The sequence below is a fragment of the Babylonia areolata genome, chromosome 7 (assembly GCF_041734735.1).
Source record: "Babylonia areolata isolate BAREFJ2019XMU chromosome 7, ASM4173473v1, whole genome shotgun sequence".
NCBI lineage: Eukaryota > Metazoa > Mollusca > Gastropoda > Neogastropoda > Buccinidae > Babylonia > Babylonia areolata.
The window spans coordinates 18,323,915-18,351,172 of NC_134882.1; the positions used below are offsets into that span (position 1 = coordinate 18,323,915).

General features: G+C 42.3%; 1 protein-coding gene across 6 annotated transcripts in view; it reads left to right on the top strand.

Moving 5' to 3' along the window:
- Window positions 1-27,258, top strand: part of LOC143283773 (bridge-like lipid transfer protein family member 1) — a 103,073-nt gene that overhangs the window by 2,325 nt on the left and 73,490 nt on the right. For all 6 annotated transcript variants that reach the window (XM_076590119.1, XM_076590123.1, XM_076590120.1 and 3 more), the window contains exons 2-24: window positions 1-191; window positions 1,242-1,385; window positions 1,773-1,932; window positions 2,522-2,594; window positions 3,718-3,908; window positions 4,310-4,389; window positions 5,007-5,148; window positions 5,431-5,587; window positions 6,181-6,351; window positions 7,697-7,814; window positions 9,557-9,712; window positions 10,301-10,398; window positions 11,211-11,377; window positions 13,709-14,021; window positions 15,570-15,767; window positions 16,969-17,106; window positions 18,747-18,923; window positions 19,657-19,917; window positions 20,388-21,250; window positions 22,036-22,897; window positions 23,861-24,114; window positions 24,664-24,904; window positions 26,003-26,272. The exon at window positions 1-191 is cut by the window's left edge and continues 49 nt beyond it. In XM_076590119.1, coding sequence (XP_076446234.1) covers window positions 1-191; window positions 1,242-1,385; window positions 1,773-1,932; window positions 2,522-2,594; window positions 3,718-3,908; window positions 4,310-4,389; window positions 5,007-5,148; window positions 5,431-5,587; window positions 6,181-6,351; window positions 7,697-7,814; window positions 9,557-9,712; window positions 10,301-10,398; window positions 11,211-11,377; window positions 13,709-14,021; window positions 15,570-15,767; window positions 16,969-17,106; window positions 18,747-18,923; window positions 19,657-19,917; window positions 20,388-21,250; window positions 22,036-22,897; window positions 23,861-24,114; window positions 24,664-24,904; window positions 26,003-26,272 — 5,425 coding nt within the window. The remainder of the gene's footprint in view (window positions 192-1,241; window positions 1,386-1,772; window positions 1,933-2,521; window positions 2,595-3,717; window positions 3,909-4,309; window positions 4,390-5,006; window positions 5,149-5,430; window positions 5,588-6,180; window positions 6,352-7,696; window positions 7,815-9,556; window positions 9,713-10,300; window positions 10,399-11,210; window positions 11,378-13,708; window positions 14,022-15,569; window positions 15,768-16,968; window positions 17,107-18,746; window positions 18,924-19,656; window positions 19,918-20,387; window positions 21,251-22,035; window positions 22,898-23,860; window positions 24,115-24,663; window positions 24,905-26,002; window positions 26,273-27,258) is intronic.

Consider the following 27,258-nt stretch of genomic DNA (forward strand, 5'->3'; position numbering starts at 1 on the left):
GGACTACAACCAGTCAGTGTTGGAGCGGTGGTCAGATGAGCTCCCCCAGTCCACCGTGTACTGGATGTTGATTGCCATCGTCTGCGCCCAGGCCTGGACCATCTATTTGACCTACTACAACTCCAGGGTCATCGGCCTTATTCTGACCGCCATCCTCAACAGGTTCATCAAAGACGGACACATCAGGCTAGGTAGGTTGGATGGTTGGTTGGCTAGTGCGTGCTTTGAGGGTTAGGGGATGGAAGGGGGTTGTTTGATGTGGGGGGTTGGAGAGTGAGTGTGTGTGTTGAAGGTGGTGTTGGGTGAGGGTGGTGAGGAGGAGGGTGTGTGTGTGTGTGTGTGTGTGTGTGTGTACGTGTGTGCATTGATTGGCAAAGTGTGTTTGTGTGAGCACGCTGCATTTGCACACACACTGACAAACACGCACACACACGCACACGCACGCATGCACACGCGCGCGCGCGCGCGCGCACACACACACACACACACACACACACACACACACACACCACATGCGTGCGTTCAAGTAGCCTGTGATATCTTCCTCAATTACAATGTGCTTAGAATTCAGTGGAATCAGAGAGATACGACTTTCTTGTTGTCCATTCCAATTTGTGTTCATATTTGTATTGTGACATTTTAAAAATAAAATACTGGTTACACAAGAGCAAGAGGGAGACTGAGAAAGAGAGAGAGAAGCAGACAGACAGACATAGAATGAGAGAGAGAGGAGATAGACAGACAGACAGACAGACAGACCCATGTTCAATATCTCAACCATGGTGTGTGGCTTGGAATTGTGACAATGGAATTAGACAATTTTCCGCGGCCACATGAAGGGGTATTGTAACTATATACACTTCTGTTTTGTTCTTCTTGATAGTGGGTTTTTGTTTTTTTTGTTTTGTTTTCTACTTGTTCTTTGAAACAAACTGGTGGTTTTCTCTGCCATCTTTCTGTGGCATTCACCCTTTCCTCCAGTATAACCAGAACATAGACCTTTAATACCCAGACTATGTAATACAAGTAATCTTAAAATCATCTTGTTGTGCGAACCGACTATTATGAAACTAATATATATATATATATATATATATATATAATTAATTTTTTTTTTAGACGCACACATATGCACCATACTTGTTATTGTACGTGAATCACTAGCTGTATAAATAATATTAATTTTCTTCAATAACCTACACAGTTTTGAAGCAGGTTTCGTTTTGTTTCTTTGTTTCCAGGTTCCTTCTCTTTCTCAGTGCTGTCGGGAAAGCTGATGTTCCGCGATGTGCACCTCATAACGGAGGATTTCTCAGTGCGCATTCAGATAGGCTGGATCATTTTCCGCTGGTGGAGACCCTACGTGTACAAACACCTCACAGAAGGTCAGTTCAGTTTCTTGGGTTGCAGGCAGTTTTTGAAGGTCTGTAAAGGAGTGTGTGGAATGACTCTATTTGGCTGCTTATGCATGTTAAGTATGCTGTCATGCTGGCACACACACACACACACACACACACACACTCACTCATGCATGCTCTCTCTCTCTCTTTGTCTCTGGTGCTGTCTCTGTCTGTCTGTCTGTCTCTGATCTTAGGTGCTTTTGTTCTTGTTTTTGGATTTGAAATTTGTTTAATGGGTCTGTTGAACAAAATATGCAATGTAAGACCAGAAAAGTTAAAGCTGTAATTATGTTCAAATTAGCAGCAGCAGTCGCAGTAGTCATGGCATCGGCATTATTGTAAGCAAGTGATGTCCTCTGCATCCTGTCACAGATATGTCCCACTCCGAAACCCGCCTGTCAGTCTTTGTGGATGGCTTCGAGTTCCATGTGTATAATCGATCCCAGACCTATGCCAACCTGGAGAAACTCTTTGGACTTGACCCAGGCATCATATCTGAAACACCCGACCCAGATCCAAAGGCACCTGCCAGGTAGTGTTTTATTTATTTCCTTCTTTTTCAATTTTTATTCCTTTTCTTCTTTGTTTCTCCTCCTGTCATTTATTTGTTCTTTTTTCAAGAATTTGATCACTTAATCACTTTTTATTTTCATAAATTTCTTCCACACCCCTGTACGTTCTGTCCTTGGGTTGCAGTTTAGAACTGATAATTATCTTTATCTGGACAGGATTTGAGAAAGAAAAATGCACATTATCTATTGTGTGAAACACGCACAGTTCTCAAGGGGAGAAAGTATTTGTCACTAATCTACTATAAATGAACACAAATTTAAAAGATTAATTAAAGCATGTAATTGAAACTGCAGACTTGGGTAGTGGGGGGAAAATATGCCATACATTTAAAAAACATTTTTGGAATAATTTTTATGTAATCAGTTCTGTGTATTGTTCCACTGCTTGCCCTGTAAAATTTTCAGAATGCTTTGAATCTTGTCACAGATGACCACTCATGAGAAATGTGACACTGATAGTCTCAGCATCATGATTTAGCAAACCTGCAGGCATCAGTAAGAGGACCCTCTGTCATTGACACTGATTCAGTTTCTTCTGTCTGGTTTCAGAATCAAAGTTCCAGAGAGCAGTAACATCCACTGGCGTGACTTGATTCCAATGATCAAGATGGATATAAACTCAGTATGTCTTGACTTATTTAGAACTTGTTTTGTAATACTTTTAATTTTTTTTTTTTATTAAGAAGAACAGTATGCAGATGGAGTAAAATGTTTTGTGTTATGGGTATCCTGGTTTAAAACCATTTTATGAAGCTTTTACTCTCGCAACGAAGAAAGGATACGAGGTTGTGTTGGCCTGGGTTCCTGGACATGTTGGCATTCGTGGTAACGAAAGGGCGGACCTGCTGGCCAGGAACGCTGTAAAGAAAGAATTATCCAGATCCTTTGAAGCGGAAGGTGAACACTTACGTTAAGGATCTTTGGCAAGAGGAGTGGAACACCCAGACGGACGACAAGCTCTTCCAGATCCGTCCAGACCTAAAAGAGACCCTCCCCTCGGGGGTGAAGAACAGAAAGGAGGAGTCTGTGCTGTGCAGACTGCGTGCGGGGCACACTTTTTTTTACTCATTCTTACTTGTTGAAGGGGGAAGAGGCCCCTCGATGCATTCCCTCTGAGCCTCTCACCATGAAACACGTGCTCCTTGACTGTTGGGATCTGCATGATGTTAGACGCAGACATTACACGGCGGTTTCTTTGAAGACTTTGTTTCGTGATGTCCCTCCGTGGGCGCTGATGGACTTCTTAAAAGAAGTGAACATTTTTAACCAGATTTGAAGGTTTTAAACTATGGAATTTTTTTTTTAACTTTGGAGTGGAATGTTTGAAGTGGTGACTCGTTTTAATTGGTTGTTTTTTTTATCCTTGTAGTAGTTATTGACGCGGCGATAGCCTTGAGATGGCCTTAGTGGTCGGCGAGGCTCTAAGCACCATAATTTCATTTCATTTCATTTCGTTTAAAACCAAAAAAGATAATGCTTGATGTAATGTCTATACCAAGTATACATCTCTGTGCTTGAATGGTTCTTATGAAATACTCATTCTGAGACGTATTAATATACACACAAACTCATTCATACACACACTCACACTCTTACAAACACTCTGTCACAGATACACAACACACACTCACATGCACACACACACACACATACACAGTGCAAACAAACACACAAGCACACACACACACACACACTTTTTTTTTTCACACTCTCACTATGCATCATATCTCTCTCTCTCTGCACAGGGACGGGTGGTGTTTGGGAACTACCTGGTTCCCCACAGCCTGCTGATCAAGTTTGAGAAAGCGGATGTGATGTACACCACCAAGCCTGCATCCACACTGTCAGATGTCTTCATGCATGTTGTGAAGTGCGAGGCTGAGAACCTGCGGGTTATGTTCGTACCCAGCCCTAAATACAATGGACCACTGGATGAGTGAGTCGGAAACAAACATACGTGTGTAATGTAAATGCAATGTTATGTGATTCCATGTTATGCAGTGTGATGTATATGTGTGTGTATGAGTGTGTGTGTGTATGTGTGTGTGTGTGTGTGTGTGTACGTTGGGGGATGGCGTGTGCATGCACATGCATAATCGCAGTTTTATTTGATTAAGCAACCAAGATAATTATTTTACTGCCTGCTGTTATACTGATTGTGGATGTGGATTATAAAAACAACACAGGACAAGTAAAGTAAGTTTTATTGGACCATCCTTGTCTGATATTTAAAGGAAGCCCTTTATTCTCATGTGATGTGTTTATACTGCATGTTTCCACGGCAGTGTTTTTCATTTTATATTATTGATTATGAATTTCTGTTGATTTTGTTGCCAGGCCTCCCAGGACTATGGGGGAAGGATTTGTGGTTCTTCAGTCCAACAGTGTGGATATCTATTTCTACATGGACGAGCCAGGTGAGAGTTAATGGAATGAGGATGAATAGATAAAATGACAGAACAGCTGGATTTAATGGCCAAAAGGTTGGGAGAAATTGTGGGACGATCAATTATATGATGGATAATTTGATGAAAGGGCAAGATAAAGGTGGTGGTAGTGGTGATAGTGATGATAGTGATAGGACGATCAGTTAATTGATGAATCTGGAGATGGAAGGTTAGAAGGTGGTGATAAGTCACTTGTTGGTTAATATACTACCAAAAATTCTTTTGTCTTAAAACAGCTTATGTGTTTTTCAGCACACATGCACAGACACTTGAACAAAAGACTATCAACAATACACTTGTCTGTCAATATTTCGCAAGATTCTGTGGGATTCTTAAAACAGCTTGTATACCTTTCAGCACTCACAGACACAGGCATACACACACACATGCAATGACACATAGAGACACACAGACACACACACACACACACACACACACACACACACACACACACATTTCACACACTATACACACACACACACAAACAAAAAACTGTCAGTAAGTTGCTTGTCTGTCAATATTCCCCAAGACTCTGCAGTCTTAAGACATCCTTTGTGTGTGTGTGTGTGTGTGTGTGTTTTTTCCAGGTCTGGTGCCCCATGAACCAGAGCTGCTGCAGATGGCTGACGGAGAGGTGCTGGTGCGAAGGACATACCCTTGTTCAGGGGTGGACATCAAGTGTGGGAAAAACACCGACCTCAGCTACGGGCCCTGGGCAGACAGGCAGAGGTAGCCTGTTCCCTTGTTATCTGTGTCTGTGTGTGTATGTGGTGGGAGTGGGATGGGGTTTGCTTGCAAAGGGAGGGCTTTGTGTTTAGGCCGTGGTGTTTGTGTGTTTCAGTTTGCACTCTGTGTTTTCTTTAGCTCTGTTCTAGACGGGTTGGCGGTGGAGGGTGGAATATTGGGGAAGTAGTGTGTGTGTGTGTGTGTATACATATATATATTTCTCTCCTTGTCCTTCAAGCTGTCCCTTTATTACCTGTGCCATACCCTCGCTGGTGTATCTTACAGAGAGCACCTGTGGAAGATGTTCTACCCAGCAGACTACCAGCCCATGGTACCCACCCCAGAAGCTCAACCAGGTGAAAAGCGTGTGCACAAAACATTGGAACTGAAGCTGACCATCAACGCAAATTCCACCATCGACATCCTCTTCACCAAAAATCTGGTATGTGTTTTCTGCTGAAAGGCATAGAATTATGAATCAAACATTCAGAGTGATATCTTTTGGTCTCCTTTCCCTCCAGTAAGATTATTTCTGCTAAGAACTTACACATACAGATCGTTTGCCCTTGTATCCTCCTTGTGATTATGTGTCGTTGTGTGTGGACCGTTTGCTTGCTTGGGGGTAATCTGGAGTAACGTTTGGTCAGACTGAGATTCAGGACATTCCTAAACCTTTTGATTATATTTAGGTAATTCAGTTGGTAACTGTTAAATGTCGTAGATGCACATAAATCCTCTCACACTTGTGCAGTTATGTACACTTGCATGTGGGCAATGGCACATACACACACAATGAACTCACACATGTACATTATTTACTCACATGCACACACCACACGCACAAGCACGCACGCAGCATCTAAACCCCTGCTGGCACAAACATATATGCACACTCTCACTGCCTTATTCTTGTTTCCTCTGCCTTTCTCTTTCAGGCTATCTTTACACTTACTCTCATATTAACACTCACATTTTCACCCACACTCACTCACACTGTCACACTCGCACTCACTGTCATTTCTTGTCCCCTTCCAGGTGACCCAGGCCATCCACATGAATGCTGGGAAGGGGTCCTATGTAGAAGCTGTTATTCCCTGGACGGTAGAAGACACGGGTTATGTGACCAAGGTGAAAGGTCAGCTGATGTTGGTGGACGCCACAACCAGTATGACATACCGCTCCCTCTTTGAGTGTGAAACATTTGAGGTGGGTTGGTATTATGGCAAGTGAATGGGCAATTTCTTTGTAAAAAAAAAAAAAAAAGAAAAAAAAAGAAGTTAATGGATCAGTCTGAAATGTGGATCCACTCTGAAATGTGAATTCAGTTTAACCCCTTGACTGCTGTTGACAAGTATGCATGTCAGCAAAGGGCTGTTGCATCACGAAGATAACACAGAGCTTACAGGTCAGATTGTAGGTCATCATTGTTTATTTGGACTTCTTTCTGTGAATAATACTTTGCTTTTCTTCAGAAAAAAATCAGTTACATCACATAAAAGTACACAAAAAAGTCCTTGTCTTTAAAATTCATTGTAAACCGATGTCATTTCTCCAAGGTTCAGCAGTCAAGGGGTTAATGTGCTTGTCAGTACAACATCTCATGAGAAATATCTGAGGTGTATTGTCAGTGCAACATCAGTTGATTTGATGGTAAATGGCAGCAGTTCATTGCCATTTCAATACAGTAAATCTCACGATACTGAGGGAGGTCACTAGCTGCAGCCACTTTCAGTTTCTCTCCCTGAGTGGAATAGTATTTTGCATAGGACAGAAACTGTATCACGGCTGGTGTCTGAAACAGTGGGTCTCATTGAGTATGACAGACTTAACAAAATTCCAGGATATATTATTCGAGTACAGCCTTGTCAGTTTGTCCACAACCTAAATAGACTGCCATAACAGCATCCAGTGTGTACAGTTGTATAGGGGGAGTGGGTGGGGGGGTGGGGGGGGGGGGGGGGGGGGGCATTGTGGGCTGATTGTAAAGCATTTTGCTAGCCTGTCTCAGTGGTTTTACAGAAGCTGCTTCTCTCTCTCCATATAAATACATGAACTGCATATACAAATTAGGCCAACAATAGACTTCCCTGCACCCATTGCCAGTGTGAGGAGAGTGTCTCTCATTTTACTGATATACCCTGCTAACAAAAATAACAAATAACATCTCTCACTTTAACCCACTCCCCATTGTCTTTTTTTCCTCCATGAATTCTGCATAACAGTGTTAGAGAGTTTGCATTGTTTCAGGTAGTATTCACTTTTCAGTACATTTTAAACTGCATTTTAAGTTGTTTTAAGATATCAAATATCCTGTGTAAATTTCGCTATTGCATTTGTTGTTTGTATAAACTACATGAAAGAACATGATATAAGCATAAGGTTGTTTTGCTCAAGCTTTTTCCTTTCAAGATTTTGTATACTAAGTAATGTATGTTGTCTTAGTTCATGAAATGAAATGTTTAAACCATGAGAATTTGCACAAGCCTGGCCAAGCAAGAGTTTTGCACATACGATTCACACACACACTATCTTGTCCTGATTGTGAACACAGTTTGAGATCACGGCCAACTACCCCTTGATATGGAATGAACATCAGGACTGGAGGGTGGACTTCACTGCTTGCAAAGCTGTTGTCTACATTATCTTCGCTCACAAAGACTTCTTCAGAGGTGAGCTCAGTGGATCGGTTCCTAGCAGAACTTGAGTTTCAGTCTCAGGTTCAGTATGAAGGAGGTGTTAAAGTGTGTGGACTGATCCAGTATTGCTGCTTCACATCTGTGTATTGAAAAAAAAAGAGCACATGTCTGTTTAACATTAACACAGTACATTGGTCAAACCTTGAGAGCCTAACCTGAACTCAAAGTCAAATATGTACCTTGAGAATGGAGAAAGTTATCATTCTTTACTATTTGTTAATCATTTGTTCTCCTGGCCTCATTGTTTGTTCATTTCAAATCTGACCACATGTCAGTCGTTGGTTTGTCATTTAGGAGGTTTTTTTGTTTCAGTTTTCAATAAATTGCTAATGTTCAGAGACATTTTTAAGTTACCTGTAAATTGGTTTTTCGATATTTAGTCATTTTAATTAATTAATCTGGATACCCCTAAAAAACCCACCTACACCACTGCAACAATGCATTATTTTCCAGACCTGGCAGATGATTGTTCCAATTAGTCTGCTTGTGGGTTTACTCATCCAGCCACATGCACATAGAACAGAACGGTGCATGCACACACCCACTCTTTCTTTCTCTTGTCCATTTTCATCCACACTTTAGATACCAAAGAAGACCACATAGCAGTGCAACTTTTTTTATCTGGTTTATCAGCCAGAAAATTGTCTTTGTTCACCTCTGCTTCAGTTAAAACATAACATGATGGGTGCAGTACCGAGTGGTTAAAGCATTGGACTTTCAATCTGACGGTCCCGGGTTCGAATCTCATTGACAGCGCCTGGTGGTTAAAGGGTGGAGATTTTTCCGATTTCCCAGGTCAACATATGTGCAGACGTATTAGTGCCTGAACCCCCTCCGTGTGTATACGCATGCAGAAGATGAAATATGCACATAAAAGATCCTGTAATCTATGTCAGCGTTCGGTGGGTAATGGAAACAAGAACATACCCAGCATGCACACCCCCGAAAGCGGAGTATGGCTGCCTACATGGTGGGGTAAAAACGGTCATACACGTAAAAGCCCACTCATATACATATGAGTCAATGTGGGAGTTGCAGCCCAAGAACGCAGAAGAAGAAGAAGAAGAAGAAGAAAACATAATATTAATCTAAAACTTTGCAAATAATATTTAAGCTTTTATACGCCCTCCCTTAACCCCCACTCCCTTTGTTCTCGTCCAGCTGAAATTTCAGTAATCTTCTGTTCTAACTAATACTGGTGCTTATTGAGACCGCATTTTGGCTCAGAAATGGTGCACTGGGTGCATTTGGGGGGAATCTTGTAATGTAATGTAATCTAAAGTAATGTAATGTAATGATATGTAGTATGATGTATTGTGATGCCATATAATGCAGTGTAAGGTATAAATGGATTTGTATATATATGTGTTATGTTCTGTGTTGTAATTTGAAAAGAATGAAAATAGATTAACTCACCTAAAACATCAGACTTGGAAAAAAAAACCCAACACATCATCATACTCCAAAATATTTGTTTCCTGAACATGCCACTGCACCCAAGACATAATGTTATACTCCATGGTTAGAATTCCTGAAAGCACCACTGCACCCAGGACACATCATCATACTCCATGGAAAGAAATTCCTGAACACACCCAAGACACATCATCATACTCCATGGAACTAAATTCCTGAACACACTTAAGACACATTATCATACTCCATGGGACTAAATTCCTGAACACTCCACTGCACCCACACACGTCATTGTCCAGACCTGGCGGACGACTGGTCCAGCAAGGCAGTCCCGGACCTGTACAGCTTTGTGCCCTACACCTGGACCATCAACCTGATCGTCAAACAGTTTGAGCTCATCACCCTGGCCAACGAACACAACTGGATGGACACCTCCTCACACAACCAGGAGAACAGTACGTGCTCACGCTTTCTGTCCATGGCTAATGTGTGTCTGTCGTGTTCACGTTTTCTCTCCATGCCTGTGTGTCTTTTGTCCGCTGGGACCAGTCTTTCTTGGCATGCATGGGTATACAAGCCCCAACTCATTGAGGGTTTCACTTATCAGACATGGAGCGATGGCCTAGTGGTAATGCGCCTGACAAGGAAGTGAGTGTATGCGGGTTCAAATCCCATATGTGGCATGTGGCGAAGAACAGTTGGTGTTATGTGTCTGATATGATTGGTTTTTGTAAGGAATGGTTGGTTATGTAGCTGAAGTTTAAAGTTCATACTCTGGGTAGTTTTATCTGGAAGAATTGGTTTTATACATGAAATAACAAAGCTGTTTCTTGATCCGTTTATGGTCATTTTACCACTTCTCTGGTATGTACTAGTACCTTGTTTATTTATTGATTAATTTTCTTGAAGAATGATTTAAATAGTAAATTGTTTGTGGAACAGATTGCTGTCAGTTTTGATTGTGTATCTTATGTACATTGTCTTTAGAACTGTCATCTGCTCGACTTGGTTTAATGTATGCATTGCGCTTTCTGTTTTTACAGCTCAGATAGCGTTCTGTGGAGAGCTGTTTGATTTGTGTGTGACCCTGCCATACACAGACTTCTTGCCTCCCACTTTCCCTATACAGATTGTCATCAAGGTCAGTGGCAGTGAATGTGATGCTTGATGTTTGAGGTGAACATAATATTATTCTTGTTCAGGCAATACTGATATTGGCATCTTCTGTAATGTCTTTAGACTGACTTGAAATACTTTCCATAGATGTTTGAAAAACATTGTGCCTGTCAGATATAATGAAAACTGAGCTTTCCTGCAAAACAGCAGTTTTATTGAGACAGTATGTTTGTTTTAGTTCACCAGCTTTGTGAATGGAGTATGAAGTAACTAATTGAATGAGATACAAATAATAAAATACAATATGTGTACACAACATGAACTTACAATGATCAACTTTGCAGTAACTGACCTGGCAGATGGGCCAACACCAGAACAAATATATGTAGATTCCATGTAGCTTAGGTTTATTATAAATTTGCATGGTATTGAATTATGTGTTTTGTTTTTGAATACAGTTTCCATGAGGGTCTGGGTTCAAATCCCGGTCTCACCCTTTCTCCTGTGTTTTACCAGAAAGTCAAACTGAATGTCTGTTCATTCGAATGAGATGATGAACCAAGGTCCTTTATGCAGCACAGACTTGGCACATTAAAAAAGAACCCATGGCAATATAAGTGTTGTCCTTTGGCAAATTTCTGAAGAAGTAATCAGAAAGTAGAAGAAATCACTCTGATATATAGACACGTATATGTACACACACAAGGCCTGACTAGCACAATGGGTTATGCTGCTGGTCAGGCATCTGCTTAGCAGATGTGGTGTAGAGCAGATGGATTGGTCTGAAAACAGTGACAAGTCCTTGAGACACTAAAACTGAAACCATTTTTTTTCTAGGGCGAAACTGTGGACTGTCGTCTGTACCTTCCTGAAAACAACACCCTTCGTCATGTGATCGTCGCCATCTCTAATAACATGAAGATCGTTGACCGTGATGGAAACGAGATGGACAAACCCTTTGGTTACAACAACGACAAACAGTGGAGGAACCTGACACAGCGCAGGTGGGTCATCCATTTATTCATTAGGTTTATAAAAAATGTTTTTTTAGGATAGTCATGTCCGACTGTGACCATCAGAACAGCAGAGGAGGCAACTTCTGTCCTGACTATCTGGGCTAGAATTTGATTATGGTGGAGAGTATCTTGCCCAAGTTGCATCCCCACTCTCTCAGCTAAGAGCGTTTTTGGGCAGTCGGCGTTGGGCTGGTTCCCAAAGGCCAGCTAGCCCCCAAGGCTACAGCACTAAGACTAAGCGTAAGACCAAGCATAAATGATTTCCCGTTGCATTGGAGAAACCATTGACAATACAGCTTTCACTTTGCTGTTGGCTCAGCTGTAAACTTGTGTCAATCTGTGGTATTAGCTGAGTATTTGGCTGTTCGGTAATTCACTTTGTAAAGCCCTCTCTGCTGAGAGAGTGGGAATGTAACTTTGGCAAGACATTTCTCACGATAATCAAAATCTAGCCCAGATAGTTGGGACAGCAGTTGCCTCCTCTACGGTCCTGATGGTCATAGTTGGACATGACTGATTATTGTGGATACATAAAGTATTTTTTGTTGGACTTAAAAAACAGCTATAAAGTCAAAAGATGTGTGCATTCGCTGGAATTGTTTGTTATTCATTGTATATATCTGAAAATGTACTCATACATGATACAGATGGAAAATCATAGCTTGTAAAAAATGCACAGCAATTTTACAAGATCCATGATTATACTTTTGTGCCATAAGCGGGGATAGTTATGTGTTTGTCATGCGTCATGCTTTGTAGTCAATATTGTGTGTCGTTTTAATTATTTTATTGTATATAGAGATACTTGTTTAAAATGTCAACCCCATACTGGTTGATAAAGACAATGCACATCACTTGTTATGAAATTACACTTGCTTTCCTTGTACACAAACCTCAGTGGATGTGTTTTCACTTGGACCAATAGAAAAAAACCCTAAAAACATATGTGTGCACATGCGCTCATGACTGAAGCCTGACTGAATGACTCGGGAAATGAATGATGAGCGCCTAAAAGCAGCTGTCTAGTTAGGCCTACCCAGGTAGGCAGCCTGTTGTGCAACTAACTAAATTTTATTGTAAAGTGCTCAGAGCTAGGTCTGTAACTGAAGATAAGCGGTCTGTTTAACTATCTCCATACGAACGGCGAAAGAGACGACGTTAACAGCGTTTCTACCCAATTACCACCATCAAAATATTACAAGCGGAAGGCTCTTACACTGAAGAGGTGAATGTTGACAAAGAATACCACAATTCTGACGACGGAAGCTAAAGGTTGGATCATTGAGACACCCACTGAACATCCGAGGGGTCTGTGTAGAGAAGAAGAGAGGACTGGCCGTACTGAGTGAGTTAAGTATCAATAATGATTATGATAATGATAATTATAATAAATATTATAATGATATCAATTATACTAATAATAACGATGGTAATGATGATAATAATGATTATTTCTGTTTGATAACTATAGTGCACAGCACTTATCGTGAACTCACACAAGTTTACTTTCCTTGTTCTCAAGCCTTATATTAGATGGACCCACTGAGACAGTAGGGAATGTACTTGGGGGCAAGACACTCTCTGCCATTCAAATTCTAACCCAGATAATCAGGACAGCAGTTGCCTTCCTCTGCTGTTTCTGATGGCCATAGTGGGACATGATTCGCTCAGGGTTAAATGCTGTCAGAAGAGGGTGCTCGCATGCACAGGGGAGGTAACCTATCGGGGGAAGGTAACTTTTCGCACCAACTTTGATTTTTGTATTTGTATTTGTATTTGTATTTCTTTTTATCACAACAGATTTCTCTGTGTGAAATTTGGGCTGCTCTCCCCAGAGAGAGCGTGTCGCTATACTACAGCGCCACCCATTTTTTTTGTATTTTTTCCTGCATGCAGTTTTTTTTGTTTTTCCTTTCGATGTGGATTTTTCTACAGAATTTTGCCAGGAACAACCCTTTTGTTGCCGTGGGTTCTTTTACGTGCGCTAAGTGCATGCTGCACATGGGACCTCGGTTTATCGTCTCATCCGAATGACTAGCATCCAGACCACCATTTAAGGTCTAGTGGAGGAGGAGAAAATATCGGCGGCTGAACCGTGATTCGAACCAGCGCGCTCAGATTCTCTCGCTTCCTAGGCGGACGCGTTACCTCTAGGCCATCACTCCACAGGGGTATAAGTTTGTAAAGGACAGGGAATCAGACCCCTGCCAGAGTTTGCAACACTGGGTCACAGTAGAGTATGTTAGATTAAACCTAATTTTATTTTTAGGAACAAAACTTCCTTTTAATGCCCCACTGAAAACATGGTGTGTGTGACAGTGCGGGTTGGGTGGACTGCTGGCACACCTCATACGTGTCGCTGACGGTGACCTACATCTACCACCCCATGCCCCTGCTCCAGTCGCTGCACGACCACCACCTCATGCTGGACGGGGTCACCACCCCGGAGCTGGAAGAGTCCATTCTGTCCCCCCTGCGCCCCGACGTCCCTGGCACCTCCAAGGCCGAGGTCACGGCTGAGAACTTTGACCCCAATGCCTGGGAGTCTGATCGTATCAGCGTGGAGCTGGAGGTGGCACCCTCTGTGCTCGCTCTGTATGGGTCTCTGCTGAGGAACCTGATTCATGTCAAGGTAAGCGGACGTCAGGGCTGGGTTTTTTGTGACTGCGCTCGGTCAGTTTTCAGTTTTAGTTAACCCCTTGACTGCTTCTGAAGAGTACTGCTCGTCAGTGATACTGCTCATTGGTTATATAAGACTGAGGTTATAGGTCAGGTTGTCAGCCACCATTCTGTATTTGGACGTCTTCATCTTGGGACTGTATTAATTTTATTCAGCAAAATCAATTGCTCCGATGGTATCGACACAAAATGCAGTAAATGCTTCTCAAACTCTTGCCACATTGATCTTATTTTATTGGGTTCAGCAGTCAAGAAGTTAAGGATGTGTTATGATATGCAGACTGGTCCTCATGTACCTCTCCACATCTCATTAAAAAAAAAAAAAGAAGAAGAAAAACAAAAAACAAGAAAGCCAGTGCTGGTCACACATTGTGAGCCTGTTGAATGCTACATGTTTGTGAGTGTTTTTTTTAATTTGTGATATGTATATAGACTGGTTTAATTTGACTTCTAGGCCCAGGGTTTGTAGTCTGCAGGGAATTCTTATCTAGATAAAGTGGTGGTGATATGTTTATGCTAAACAGACATGTGCTGTGTTTGTGTGTGTCTTAGATGAAATAAAAAAAAACCCATTTCAAGTGCATGTCAAGACCGGTAGAGTTATGTATCTGTATCTTTCTTTCACTTTGTGACCTATTCATATTAAAGATATGAGTCTTCCTGATCTGCTTTCATTATAAAGAAGTTAACAGAATCATGTGATGTGACTTGAATAGCCTTGAATATATGTCAAGAAAATTTGAATCGGTTGAAGCAAATGTTAGAAGTTATCACCTATTACAGCAAGAAAGCTTCCTCAGTTTGTTTGAGTACTTGTCTGTAAGTATTAAGAAACTTACTTCAGCAAACTTCTTTGTTACATGTATGTTGCGGACAGAATTTATTTTGTCAAGTTATGCATGTGTGGCTCAGCCACATATTGAAAGACTAGGTTGAATGAACCATATATTGAAAAACCTTGGTCAATGGAATCTTCTTCGCTGTTATATTCTTCATATTATCTGAAAAGCTCTAGTGACATAGTGGGTACTAATCAGAATAAAATGATGCAAAACAGATAAAATGGAACAGAAAGGAAAAACAGAATTGAAACAACAAAAACTAATAAGAGACTTGCGGCACTTTGGCACTTTGTCATTAGCTTAAAATACCTGTGACAGGGGGGTAATATGCCTTTTTTCAGTCGTTCTTCTCCAAGGTTTGGACAGTACACAGAAAACAAAGTACATATAAATCATATAATAAATATTTACGCATGTGACAATGACACACATATCAGTAAGAGAGAGAGAGAGAGTTTCTTTTTCTTGTATGTGTTCATGTGCTCTTGTATGCCATTATGCTTTATTGTTTAAGTATTCTTTCATGGGAGGTGCCGAGAGCCCACCATATGAAGAGTTTGTACCATATATTCTTATTATTGTTATCATCAGTTGCTTTCATTTGTCAGTACTCAGTTACTCATGACAGCATGAAGTGTGGTGCCCCTTCCTTCCCCCAGGAGGACTATTTCGGCGAGGACCAGCGCGTGAGCGACATCGCTGACAACGTGACTAGTCTGGAGGACATGGAGGGTTTTGTCCACATCAACAGCCCAGGGGAGACCACTGAGTGTGACCTGTTTGACCCCCGCCTCTACAGGCCCTTTGCTGTCACCGTGTCTGTCACCCTTCATGATATACAGGCTCACCTGGTCAAGGTTGGTGCATGGGGGAAGACAGAGGGAGAAAAGGGACAGAGAGAGAGAGAGAGAGAGAGAGAGATCAAAAGTGTGTGTGTGTGTGTGTGTGTTAGAGAGAGAGATACAGACAGACAGAGAAAGAGCAAGAGTGTGAGTGAGAGAGAGAGCGTGCATGTGAGAGAGAGGGAGTGCATATGTGTGTGTGTGTGTGTGTGTGTGTCTGTGTGTGTGTGTGTGTGTGTGTGTGTGTGTGTGTGTGTGTGTGGGCATGGGAAGGGGTATTATAACACTTGAATAGATCACACAATATTATCATGTTCATGGACCTGACATTAATTCTACTCAATTAGGTCTGAGTATATGATTTCTCCGTTTGATTGCATGGAAAATAAATTTGGATACTTGACAATTTCTCTGCTTGTTGTTTGATCGAAGAAGTGTACAGAGAGACATATTTAAACAGTCTTTAAACAGTCTTGAAGAAATTTTGTCCGTGAATCAGTATATACAGAACAAACAAACAACAAATGGTATTCATCTTCTGGATCACCTTGGCAAACAGGACAATGCTGTAAAACATCATTTTAGTGTACCTATTAGAATTGGGTCCTGCCTTTCTTTGCTGAGCCCTGAGAGAATTGATTCAAACCTACACACCCTGTCAACAACTCAGATCATCTTCCGATTCATGGCAGCTACTTGCTTCCCGTGTTAAAACCTGATCCTTCGGTGATTCTTCCTTTTCTTATTCAGCTACATATGTCTGGAACAGTTTACCTCACGGTCTTTGCCACTCTCCTTCATTTCAATCTTTCAAAACTGGTCTGAAAACACATCTTTTTGAAAATGCCTATCCATAGACCTTCCATACCTTTTCAGTTATAAGCCATGCAAACTCTCTCTCTCTTTCATTGTGTGTGTGTGTGTGTGTGTGTGTGTGTGTAATTATGTAATATGCGTAGTCTCTGAATCGGTTTTATATTATTGTGCACTAAATCATTATTTTTCTTCTTCTTTCTTTTGTGAGTTATCGCGTGCGTGTATGTGTGTGTTTAATGTTTGTTGTGAAGCGCTTTGGGCGCTCTTTAAGGGAGGAAGACGCTCAACAAATGTCCATTATTATTATTATTATTATTAGACGCATTGGATATGAATTCATGGCTATGACCATAAAAGGCTGTGGGACCTTTAACCTGAATGTTTTAACTGTTGTTATCAGAACTGCAACAAGGATGACCCACCCTGCCCTTGTGTGCACGTGGAGCGGCTGTGTTTTGAGATGGACAAGAAGTACACCAACACCAAGCTGCAGCTGCTACTTTCTCCCTGTGTCCTCATCGCCAGGGACCTCCTGCAGGTAAAGCCACTTTCTACAGCTTAGGTAACTCATTGACTGGGCAGTGATTGTGGGTGGTTTCTTTTGGTTTTGTTTTTTTGGGGAGTTCAGCGTTTAGCTTAGCTGTGACATGTTTATTACAGGGAGGTGTCAAAACGTGCAGACTTCTGATCCATTTATGCTACACCACATCTGCTGTTTAAAAAAAAAAAAAAAAAAAAAAAAAAAAGAATCAACACTAAAACCCCCTTAAAAAAGTTTGGTGAAATGAAATCATTTGGTATGAGTTTGAAGTACAATTACTACTTTTTTTGTGTACTTTTAAAGTGAATCAATGATAGATAAGCTTACACAAATAAATAAATAAATAATAAATAATAACTATAATGTAAAAAAAAAAAAAAAAAAAAAAAAAAAAAAAAAAAAAAAAGCAAATAGCAGCTTTTTTTTTTTTTTTTTTCCTCAAGGCCTGACTAAGCGTGTTGGGTTACGCTGCTGGTCAGGCATCTGCTTGGCAGATATGGTGTAGCGTATATGGATTTGTCCGAACGCAGTGACGCCTCCTTGAGCTACTGAAACTGAAACTGAAACTGTGTACTTTTAAATCGTGTCATTGATTTTGCTGAACAAAAGTAATGCAGTCCTAAGAGGGAGAAGTCCATATACAAATTGGCGACTGACATCCTTACCTGTAAGGTCTGTCTTACCTCAGTGAGGTGACAGCACTTCACTGGCAAGCATGCTCGTTAAGGGGTAAATGCTTCAAGTGTTGTTTTCATACAAAATCTATCACTGTTGTTTATATTGCTTTTGTTACTTATTTCCCAAGACACATTGCTGTTAGTTGTAACATATTCTGTCATGTTAAGTTCTTGTGTTGGTGTCATGTATTGAACAGGAATTGTTTTCTATCTGTGTGTCCCAGATGTTTTCTTTTTATGCATTAAATCTTTCTTGACTTGTTGACCAGCAAAGAAAACAGAAAATGAGTTAAGAACCCCAGAAAACAGATTATGGCTGCCTACAGGGTGGGGTAAGAAAAACGGTCATACACGTAAAAGCCCACTCGTGTACATATGAGTGAATGTGGAAGTTGCAGCCGACGAATGAAGAAGAACAGGAGTTAAGAAGATACATGGAAATAAAATGCTGTAAGTCAGTGTAACTTATCTTGAAGTTAAACACACCAAATGCAACGAGAGTGTTTGTAAAGATGGTAGCATATGGTAAGATGACTGAATACATAAGTCAACTGCTCAGCCTTGCATGGTACAAGAATATAGTCACATTCAGCTATCAGTACTGTGATTGTGGTTGCTGTTCAATACAAAACGTACTATAGCTGCTAAATATGTACTCATTTGTTTATTTTGTTTAATTATTTCATTTAATTTGTTATTAATGTTTTACACAAACCTAGCATAGGCTCTCAAGGCCTGAACCAGCGCATTGGTTTCATGTGCAGGTCAGGCATCTGCTTCAGTAAAAAAACAACAACAAAAAAAACAGATGTGGTGTATAGCACATATGGATCAGTCTGCATGCCTTGACACTTGAAGCTGAAACTTAAAAACTATGGCTGCTTCCTTTATTTCAAAGTTCCAACACAGAGAAAAAAGCCATTGCTGTTTTATTTTCTATTTTTACTGTTTTTTCTGCAGAGGGAGGGGGACCAGGAACACCTGAGGGATGGCCACCTGGCATTGTCAGGCCTACAGGTGCGCGGTCACGCCATGTTCTCCCATGAGGGTCTCCCCCTGGACAGCGAAACTCTGGAGTATGCCTGGCTGATCGAGGCAGTCATTGGCACAGTCTCTGGGAAGCTGACCACCCCACAGGTAAGAAAACGTCAGGCAAGGTAAGACTTTTTTTCTTCACAAGCCCCCCCTTGGGGCATTGAAACATTACACACATACATCATTTACTCGCATCATACAAACAAAAAGAGTGGTGTCAAAAACTAAACACACACAGAAAAGGCCCACTCAGGCAAACAAGGGTCAATGTTTGTTTTCTGTTCTTTGGGTGGGAGTGTGGGGGAAGGGTGGGGGTGGGAAGGTTCAGCTATACAAAAGGCTAGATTGTTGCTTTTGATTTTACATCTGCTGTTAAAATACAGGAAAAACTACAGTACAGTTAAGGAAAAAGTTGCTTTTATTCAGTGAAATTTACATTGGGTGTTAAAGTTGTGGGAAAATGAGCATCAAACAGACCAACTGTTGTGTTTTTTTCTTTTTGTGTCCACAACACAGGTCTTCTGGTTTGACATAGAACAGACATGAAAGGAGGAAGGGGAATGCAGAAGGGACTCCAAAAAACAAACTGATGGAAAACTCTGGTGAAAGTATTTCAGTTTGCAGACCAGGGCCAGGTTGCATGGGGTGGTCTTTACAGCGCTAAGTTTGCTGAGACTGAGTTAAGAATGTTCCTAAGTATCCAGAATTCACCGTGGAGATAGGAACGTCCTTAACAAATAGTGCGGCTAAGTTTGGTCATGCAACCCACCCATGGTTTGCACAGGTACATAACCTTGATGCTACTGATGCAGAGAGCGTTTTTTTCCCACAAAAGGTGCAGAACATAGCGGAGTTCATCCAGACATTCATCATGCTGGTGGACAACCCAGAGAATCAGCTGATCCGGCCGTCCCCCTATGTGCCGTGCCAGCACATGGTGCCCCAGCACCAGTGCCGCATGCTGCTGCGACCCGACCTGCCCTCCCTCCCCTTCCCCTGCCCCTCCTCTGAGGACATCAAGTACCAGATGGTGCGCCTGTCTTTGGACTCCTTGAACCTCTTCATGGTGGAGTCAGGGTCCGCCCTCAACTTGAGTGTGAGTATGTTTGTTGTGTGTGAGAGCGTGTGTTTGTGTATGTGTTTGTGTGTTGTGTGTGAGTGGTTTTTTGCTTTTTGTATTTTTTGGTGTATATGTGTGTTTGTGTTTGTTGTTGGTTTTTGGCGTGTGTGTGTGTGTGTGTGTGTGTGTTTGTGTTTGTGTGTGTCTCCCCTCAATTTGAGTGTGGGTTTGTCATGTGGGAGAGAGCATTTGTGTGTGTGTGTTTGTGTACCCGTGTGTTCCATGTGTGATGTGTTGTGTGCATATGTTTGTGTGCAATGAAATTAAAAGTGAATAGTTTGAACATCAGTTTAACTGAGCGTATATAAAAACATATTGTTTTCTTTTCTTCATCCCTTGCTGCTTTTTTTTAAAGAGAGACGGTACTTTCAACATAGGTTTGATTGAATTAATTCAAAGTGAGTAGAGATGATCATCTTATAGTCGGTTTAATTTGTCCATTTTAGGTGCGACCAGTACGCATCGCACACTGCAACCTTCATGGATCAACGACTCGAGCAGGAATCACTGGAGTCATAGAGCAGATATCCCTGAAGCAGTTCATGAACTGCGCTCAGAGTCGGGTGGACACCAAACATGCGGAGACGTGGTTGGAGGCGGGAGGCTTTGCGCTGGGGCCCATCACCTTGGAAGCGGCCATCGCTCTGCCTCACCCTCTGCTCCACCAGGTGCAGGATGACTTCCTCCGTGTCCATGACAAACGGCTGAAGCGGCTGTGGTTCTTGTGGCCGCAGCAACACCACCCACAGACCTCTGGGAGCACCAACTGCGGCTGTCTGGGCGGGTGCGAGTTCTTCGGGTCTAACAAGAAGGGCGCCACCTTCTTCAGGTCGCACAAGCACCGCGAGTCCTCCCAGGTGGCCATCCCCCAGGTGTGCTCGGCAGGGCATGACCCTGGCTTCGGTCAGAGCCTGCTGCACGAGGGCAAGCTGGTGTTTGAGGTGGGCATGATCGGGCTGCGCACATCGCCCAACAAGGTGTCCCCGACCCAGTTCTCCTTCACCAGGGGCTACATGAGCGACCTGGCCAGCCCTGACACAGCTGAGGTCCCCCTGGTCAGCACCACCATGGTGAATGATGAGGAGGTGGCGGGGAGCGGGGAGGGGTCTGCCAATCACTCCCCTGTGAAAGGGACAGAGGAGATGGCTCTGTTGAGGGAGCACATCTCCCCGCACGTGGCCGGAGTGCGGCCGCTGTCGGCTCACAGTGACAGTCTGGCCTATCAGACGTCCACTCCTGCTGTGGCAGCGGGCAGAGAGCCTCGGCATGAGACACAGAGTTTGTACGATCAGAACTCGCCACAGGACAGGTGGGTTGGTTTTTTATTTATTTGTTTTTAAAAAAAATATAATTCAGTTCTTGTTTCCTTGAATGGGTAGGACTGAATAAGTGCAGTTAAGTGTACAAACGTTGTATGTGTGTGGGTGTTGTGTGTGTAGGTGTGGATGTGCATGTGTGTGGATGTGCGTGTGTGTGTGTGTGTGTGTGTGTGTGTGTGAGAGAGTTTGTGTGTGCAGGTGTGTGTGCATGCAGGTGTGTGTGTGTGTGTGTGTTAGTGTGCTGCAAAGTTTAGATAGAATGACTGCTGTATCTTCTGGTAAAACAGTCGAAAAGGGTTTATAAAAGTTGGCAGAATTGTCCTCTGGATAAAAATCTTGTAACCAGTGTTTTGTGACACACTTCCAAAGGACATTTCAGTCAACATTTCATGCCCCGTTTTCTACATATTGGTTGTACATGTGTATATACAATTGAAAAAATTTTTCCTTTCAAATTTCCATTGTATCCAGCTGAATGAATCACGAGAACTCGCCTGTCTATCTCTCAGTAAAAAACCAAAACCAAAACAAAACAGATAAAACCCGTAACATCTTTGCATCATCATATTTTGAACATATATTTTGTTTCTTTTTTTCATTTCAGTTTCTTTGTGTTTTTTACAATGTGTGGAGCAGGAAGAGGAACTTTATTTTATTTTCCTGATTCCTGCCTCTTGCTTGGGGACAATCTTATCGGTCTTGTATCTTGTATAGACTTTCCTTTTTTTTTTTTTTTTTTTTTTTTGTTAATCAAAGAGAAAAATTATTTTCACAGGTTCCACCACAGGCAGTTTCTTCACACCTCAGCTTCCATTCCACCTTCACCGTCAGGCGTACGTGTCGATTACCGAAACTCCATATCCAGTGGGCGAAGCTCAGAGATTTGCACACGGTTCTCCAGCAAATCATCGCTGGCCAGCCCTGTGTCTCTGCGCCATGGCTTTGTTGGTGCTGAGCGGGTCAGTTCTTCGATCTCGCTGGAAAGTGAACAGTATTTCTCTGCCGAAGAGGAAGCGCTGGCCAGTTCGGAGAATGAATGTGCCAGTGCTATCCTGGAGAGCACAGTGCTGGCTTCTCCAGGGTGTCTGGATGCTACAATGATGGCTGTCCTGGAGAAGGAGAGAAGCCCAGATAAAGATGGGACTTTGAAAAGCAAGGATTCGAAATATTCTGAGTTTTCTAACTACCAGAGTTTGTCAGACGACAGAGACAGTACGCTTCGTGCCAGTGACCGATCGACAAAACCTCTGATTGAAGACTGTGATGATGATCATGATGACAATGATGGTGATGATGACAGAGTTTCCTCTGCCAGCTCTTCATCCTGCTCCACACTGTCATACACGTCGGCTCCCAGCGAGCAAGACTTTGACTCGGATGAGATCCCAGAAGACTTCACCTTGGTGCACCTTCACACTCACATGAACCAGCCAATCACAAACTCCCCCTTACTTTTGAACTGCTACATGCGACATCTTTCCCAGTTCCAGTGCCATGATTGGCTGAGCCCAGGCCCCACCCACACCATTTATCCAATCAAGAAGGGTCTGCGGTCCGTGCAGTCAGAATACTCATTATCTTCTGCTAGTCATTCCATGTACAGTGCTACATCGTCCTGGATGCCGCATTTCACAAAGGTGAGATTGCTGTTGTGGGTGTATTTATCATTTCTTTTCACAGCTTAATCGTCCTGGATGCCGCATTTCACAAAGGTGAGATTGCTGTTGTGGATGTATTTATCATTTCTTTTCACAGCTTGGTGATTTTAGACTTTTAAGAAATTTGAAACTGTCCCCAAAATTGCTTTTGTTCCTAACATCAGAACAAAATTATGGTAAATTTTTGGGGTTTTTTTTTTTTTGAAAGAGTTAAGCTGACATTGTATTGGAATAGTCATTTAAGTCTCCTTTCAGAATGATTGAGAAACTAATAACTTTTTAAGAAATAGAGTATGAGTGGTGACTTAAGAAAGTAATCTGATAAGTGTGTGTGTGGGGTGGAGGCGGGGGGGGGGGAGTTGGGGGGGGGGGGGCACATGCATGTGTCCCAAGTTTTATGGATACTCAGAAGCATAGACCCAGACACTTGAAACAACCACAGAGGCATAAGGAAAACAAAAGTGTCCTCAGTCCCTCTGTCTGTCCAGCAGTCTGGTGGTTTGGAGACACAGTATGGTCAGCAAAATGAGGGAGGAAAAGAGAAAGTGTAAAATGCAATGAAATCAGGAAAAGAAGAAAATGAAAAGTACAGAACGAGGATTCAAGTCACAAAGCTTGTATGTGTTTTTATGATATATTACCACAATTTTACAGAACAACTGAAGTGCTGACTATATCAAATATTGATTATTCTTAGGCACTGCCTGCCATCTTATTGACTAAACAGCTTCTTATGGTGGTCGTGTGTGTGCATCTGCAGGTGCGTTGAATTGTGTTTGTTTGTTTGCATACATTTGTTTACATATGGTTACTTGATGCATGTATGTTTATGTATGCATAACTTTTTTTTTTATCGTAAATGCCACTAGCTCCTTGCGTGGAAGGTATGAGTGCCAGTCTGCATTCTTCTTCTTCATATTGTTATTTATTTATTTATTGTAGGTGAAGGAGGGGTTCAGTATGAGCGTGATGAGGCAGAAGGAGGAGGTGAAGTTCCCCTCCCCCCCATCCAGAAAATCCACAACGCCCGTCTTCAGCTTCCAGGAGGAGGATGTGGAGGGGAGGGGTGAGGACGAGGAGGAGTCAGACCTTCATGCCGTGCTGTCGGAGAACACGTCGAAAACAACGGCTGTGGTGCAAGTGACTGGGGCTCTGGATGTTCTGGTGACTCCCTTGCTTTTGGAGTCTTTGCAGAGGTGTGTGTATGTGTACGTGTGTGTCTGTGTGTCTGCATACAGGTGCATGTGCTCTTGGTATATGTGTGTGAAGGTGTGAACATGAGCGTGAGTGTTTGATACAAGTGTGTGGATATTTTACATGATTCAAAATGAATAGCTCACCAACCCCACCCCCCCTCATACTCCTCCCCCCCCCCCTCCAAAAAAAAAAGACCAAACAACAACAACAACCAAGTAACTTCCAAAACCAGCCTCCAAACTTGTTTGAAACTTTTAGTAAGACAAGCATTATTTTCCACATTCTTTTGCAGGGCTTAAAATTTAGAGCACACCTTCTTCACCATTGGTGTGAAATCTCTTCCTTTTTGGGCGTACCTCTGTTTCTCAGTGGGATGGCTGGGCATGTGTTTGTTTCTTGTTGTTCAGTATATGATGTTTGGACCCATGACCATTACTTTTTGTCTCCTTAATTTTAATTACCAGGGATCATACGGCCCCTGTGTTTCCCCCACCAGTCATGAAACGCTGTTTTATTTTATTTAAATTTAAAATTTTTTTTTTTTACAGGTACGTGGAAGCGGTCACACCCACTCTGGCCAAGCTCCACCCATCGGCTTTGATTGACGGCCTGCACAGCCAGTGCCTAGATCGCCTGAAGCAGCAGAACAAGCTGAAGAAGCTGTCAGAGGGAGGAGATGAGAGTATGGGTGGCCCTGTGGGGCTGGCTCCATCCCCCACGATGAGCGGGGATGAGGGGCTGGATGTGGCCAAGACGTCTTCACTGCAGGCGCTGTTCACTCTGCCCAAGGTGAGCTGTCCGTCACGCGCCTGCCTGTATGTCTGTATGTGTATGTCCCTGAAGTTCGCTTCCTTCTACTCTGTTGTTCTGTTTGTATTCCTGCGTGTCTGTAGCTGTATGTCCTGTCAAGTTCTCTTTCCACTTCCCTGTCGATCTGCTTGCATTCATGACTCTGCTGCTCTATGTGCTTGTCTGTATGTCCCTGAAATTCTCCTCCTCTCTGTTGGTCTTGGTCTATCTGTATTTGTGTTTGTCTATATGTCCTTCAAGTTCTCTTCCTTCTCTCTGTTGGCCTGTCTGTATTTGTGTATGTCTGTATGTCCTGTCAGTTCTCTTTCCACTTCCCTGTCAGTCTGTTGGCATTCATGTCTCTGCTTCTTTACCATGCTCTTTTTGTCTTGTCTTGTTTTGTTTTTGTTTTTTGTTATTGTGTTTTTTTGCTTTATTTAAGGAAATGTTACAGTGTGGCATAAATAATGTTTTGAGCATTCAGTGACACATATGTATCTTGCTGTTCTCTGGAGAATCATTTGGCAGGACGTGTCAGTGTCTTAAACTCCTGTCTGTTGCATATAAACACTTTTGTTGTGAAACATCCATTCATGGAGTAAAAGATTCCTGTTTCCATAAGAAAAGATTCTTAATGGAAAACTTCCTTTCTACATAAGAAAAGATTTCTGTCTCCATAAGGTAAGATTCCCTAAGGAAAGATTCTGGGGTGGGTTGCATGAGCGAACTTAGCAGCGCTAAGCTTGATTATCACTAAGAAGGTTCCCAGCTCCATGGTGAATTCAGTGTACTAAAGAACATTCTTAACTTTAAGCAAACTTAACACTGCAAAGATCGCCTGGTCTCCATAAAAAAGAGATTCCTTAAGGAAAGCTTCATTTCTCCATAAGAACATAATCCTGTCCCCACTGGGAAAGTGTCCTGAAGGAAAGGTTACTCTCTCCACAAGAAAAGATTCCATACAGAAGGATTCCTCTCCCCTGTAAGAAAAGATTCCGAAAAAACAAATTCCTTATTCGGAAAGCATCTAAATTTCTTTCTTACTTTATAACAGAAATCTTTTTTTTTTTAATACTTTTTTGTTTTGGGTGATTGCAGATTAACGTGTGTGTACTCCAAGCCTCCATAGTGGAGGAGGTGATCCCCTTTTCCAACCTGGACAACGTGAATGATCTGATGGCCGTGTCACTGCTGTCGTTGTGCTTGGACAGCCTGCGTTGCCAGCTGCTGGCCAACAAACACTCCTGCACCCTCTCTCCACTGGCCGCCGGACCCCCACCCAAGGAGAGTCTGGGCCCCAAGCTCAGCACCTCCTCTGCTGCAGGGGTGGCCAAGGCTGTCCAGGACTTTGGGTCACAGCTGGACAAGGTGACTTAGAATTTGAAAGACGGGTGCAATAGCCGAATGGTTAAAGTGTTGGACTTTCAATCTGAGGGTCCCGGGTTCAAATCTCAGTAACGGCGCCTGGTGGGTAAAGGGTGGAGATTTTTCTGATCACCCAGGTCAACATATGTGCAGATCTGCTTGTGCCTGAACTCCCTTCGTGTGTATACGCAAGCAGAAGATTAAATACGTGCGTTAAAGATCCTGTAATCCATGTCAGCGTTAGGTGGGTTATGGAAACAAGAACATACCCAGCATGCACACCCCCAAAAACGGAGTGTGGCTGCCTATGTGGCGGGGTGGGAACAGTCATACACGTAAAGGCCCACTCGTGTGCATATGAGTGAACATGGGAGTTGCAGCCCATGAACAAAGAAGAAGAGAAAGAATTTGAAAAAAAAAAAAGGCAAAAAAAAAAAAAAAGAAAAAATAGTTTAGACATTGTATCAGAATTGATTAGCAGAATGTAAAAGTCATTATGACTTAAGAAAAAATATTTGTAGACAGTGTACGAAAATTTATTAACCAAATTTGAAAAGTACTGCAGCAGGCACAGTCACCTAAATCCAATATCTGGTTTTGGCCCACCTTGTGGGTTAAGGGTGGAGATTTTTCTGATCTCCCATGTGTGCAGGCCTGCTAGTGTCTGAACCACCTTTGTGTGTATAAACAGTGGGATGAGAGGCACATTTGGACTATGGAAAGAGATAGTAATTGTATTTGGATTATGGGATGAGATGATAGACACATACAGATTGTGGGATGAGATACTGACAGTAAACATATACAAACTATTGGATGAGATAGTGGACATGTATAGCCTATGGGACAAGATAGTAATCACACATAGCCTATGGGATGAGATAGTAAACACATATAGACTATGGGATGAGACTAGTAGACATGTGTAGCCCATGGGATGAGATAGTAAACATGTCTAGAATATGGGATGAGATGGTTAATACACATAA